The sequence below is a fragment of the Stomoxys calcitrans genome, chromosome 2 (genome assembly GCF_963082655.1).
Source record: "Stomoxys calcitrans chromosome 2, idStoCalc2.1, whole genome shotgun sequence".
In the NCBI taxonomy this organism is placed as follows: Eukaryota; Metazoa; Arthropoda; class Insecta; order Diptera; family Muscidae; genus Stomoxys; species Stomoxys calcitrans.
Genome location: NC_081553.1, coordinates 106,881,329 through 106,882,777, shown reverse-complemented (window position 1 = coordinate 106,882,777; position 1,449 = coordinate 106,881,329). Strand labels below are relative to the sequence as shown.

The following is a 1,449-nucleotide window of genomic DNA, read 5'->3' as shown; positions in this document are numbered from 1 at the left end:
AAACGATGGATTCCATCATAATTATGTTTTTACTGTCATAATTACCAATGGCTTACAGTCAAGCCATGCACTCCCCCTGCAAGCCAATCATCGAACGTTTTGCGATGGCCCCAACAAACAAAGTAAATTATAAGCTGGCCATAATCACCTACCACCGAGTTAAGACTCTGACTAGGTTAAAACAATGAGAGAAAAAAAAATGAACGAAGACCATAAACGTTACAGCAAAATGCCAATGGAAGTCATTAACGCCACCAGCCATCAAAAATCATGGCAAATATATATAAAGATGAACCATTCAAGTTTGACATATTCATAAATCGTTAAGACTTCGTTTGGTAATAACTACAACTCAATTGAACTTCATAATGCGTTCCTTCATTGTAAGTCGATGCCAAAGTGGAGCAGCAGGATTTCAACTAATCTCTATACACATTTCTCTTTTGCAGGTCTTGTGCTTGCTGGCTGTGGCTTGTGCCGAAGAGGGTTACAACTATCCACCTGCTGGTCATTCCGGCGGTGCTGCAGCAGCTGCTTCCTATGCCCCTGCTGCTGGTCATTCTGGTGGTGCTGGAGCAGCTCCCTATGCTCCAGCCTCAGGCCCAGCTGGTGTCTCTGGCTATGCTGGCAACAATGGCGGTGTCAACTATAATGCTCCCTCTTCTTCGTACTCCGCTCCAGCTGAGGTACAAAAAGAATTCTACACCTTCACTGCTCCCGAGAATGAGTTCGATGATGCCAATGCTGCCCAACGTCTGGCCGGTAGCATAAAGCAAGGACTCCGTGTCATCTTCATCAAGGGTCCCGAAAACAAAGGTCTCGAAGATGCCGCCTTGGCTTTGGCCAAACAAGCTGCCCAACAAAAGACAGCCATCTATGTGCTCAACAAACAAGCTGACATCGGAGACTTGGCCAACAAACTTAACTCCATCAGCAGCAGTGGCAACAACAAACCCGAAGTTCACTTTGTCAAGTATCGCACTGCTGCTGATGCTGTCAATGCCCAGCGTACCATTCAAGATCAATACAATTCCTTGGGTGGCAATTCGCACAATATCAATGGTGGTGTGGCTCCTGTCCTCAACTTTGCTTCTCAAGCTCCAGTCCGTGCTGGCGCTGCTCCGCAAGCACCTCAAAACACCTATTTGCCATCGACGGTATTACGCTCTCGTTCCTAAGTGGCCCATTTCGCTGAAGACCCCCCAAGAACCGAAAAGAACAGACTGACTCATTGATCGAATTGCATTTTATCCATCTTAGTTTTAAAAATTTTTATGAATAAATTTTTTTTGTTTGCTTTTTAACTATCCTATAAAATATGAAAGTGTTTACTTACTATCCAAGAGAATAATGTGAAAGTGAGGAATTCTTCACATTTGAAGGCAAGAAAGCATCCAATTATAAATTTTTGACTCCATAAAGATTACTTAGATTAGGACGGTTTTGGCC

General features: G+C 43.8%; 1 protein-coding gene across 1 annotated transcript; it reads left to right on the top strand.

The window, feature by feature from the left end:
- The first annotated feature begins 368 nt into the window (after positions 1-368).
- On the top strand, positions 369-1,178 carry LOC106081808 (uncharacterized). Its single transcript, XM_013244020.2, has 2 exons — positions 369-383; positions 450-1,178. The coding sequence occupies exons 1-2, from the start codon at positions 369-371 to the stop codon at positions 1,176-1,178; spliced, it is 744 nt and encodes a 247-aa protein (XP_013099474.2).
- Positions 1,179-1,449: the final 271 nt, after the last annotated feature.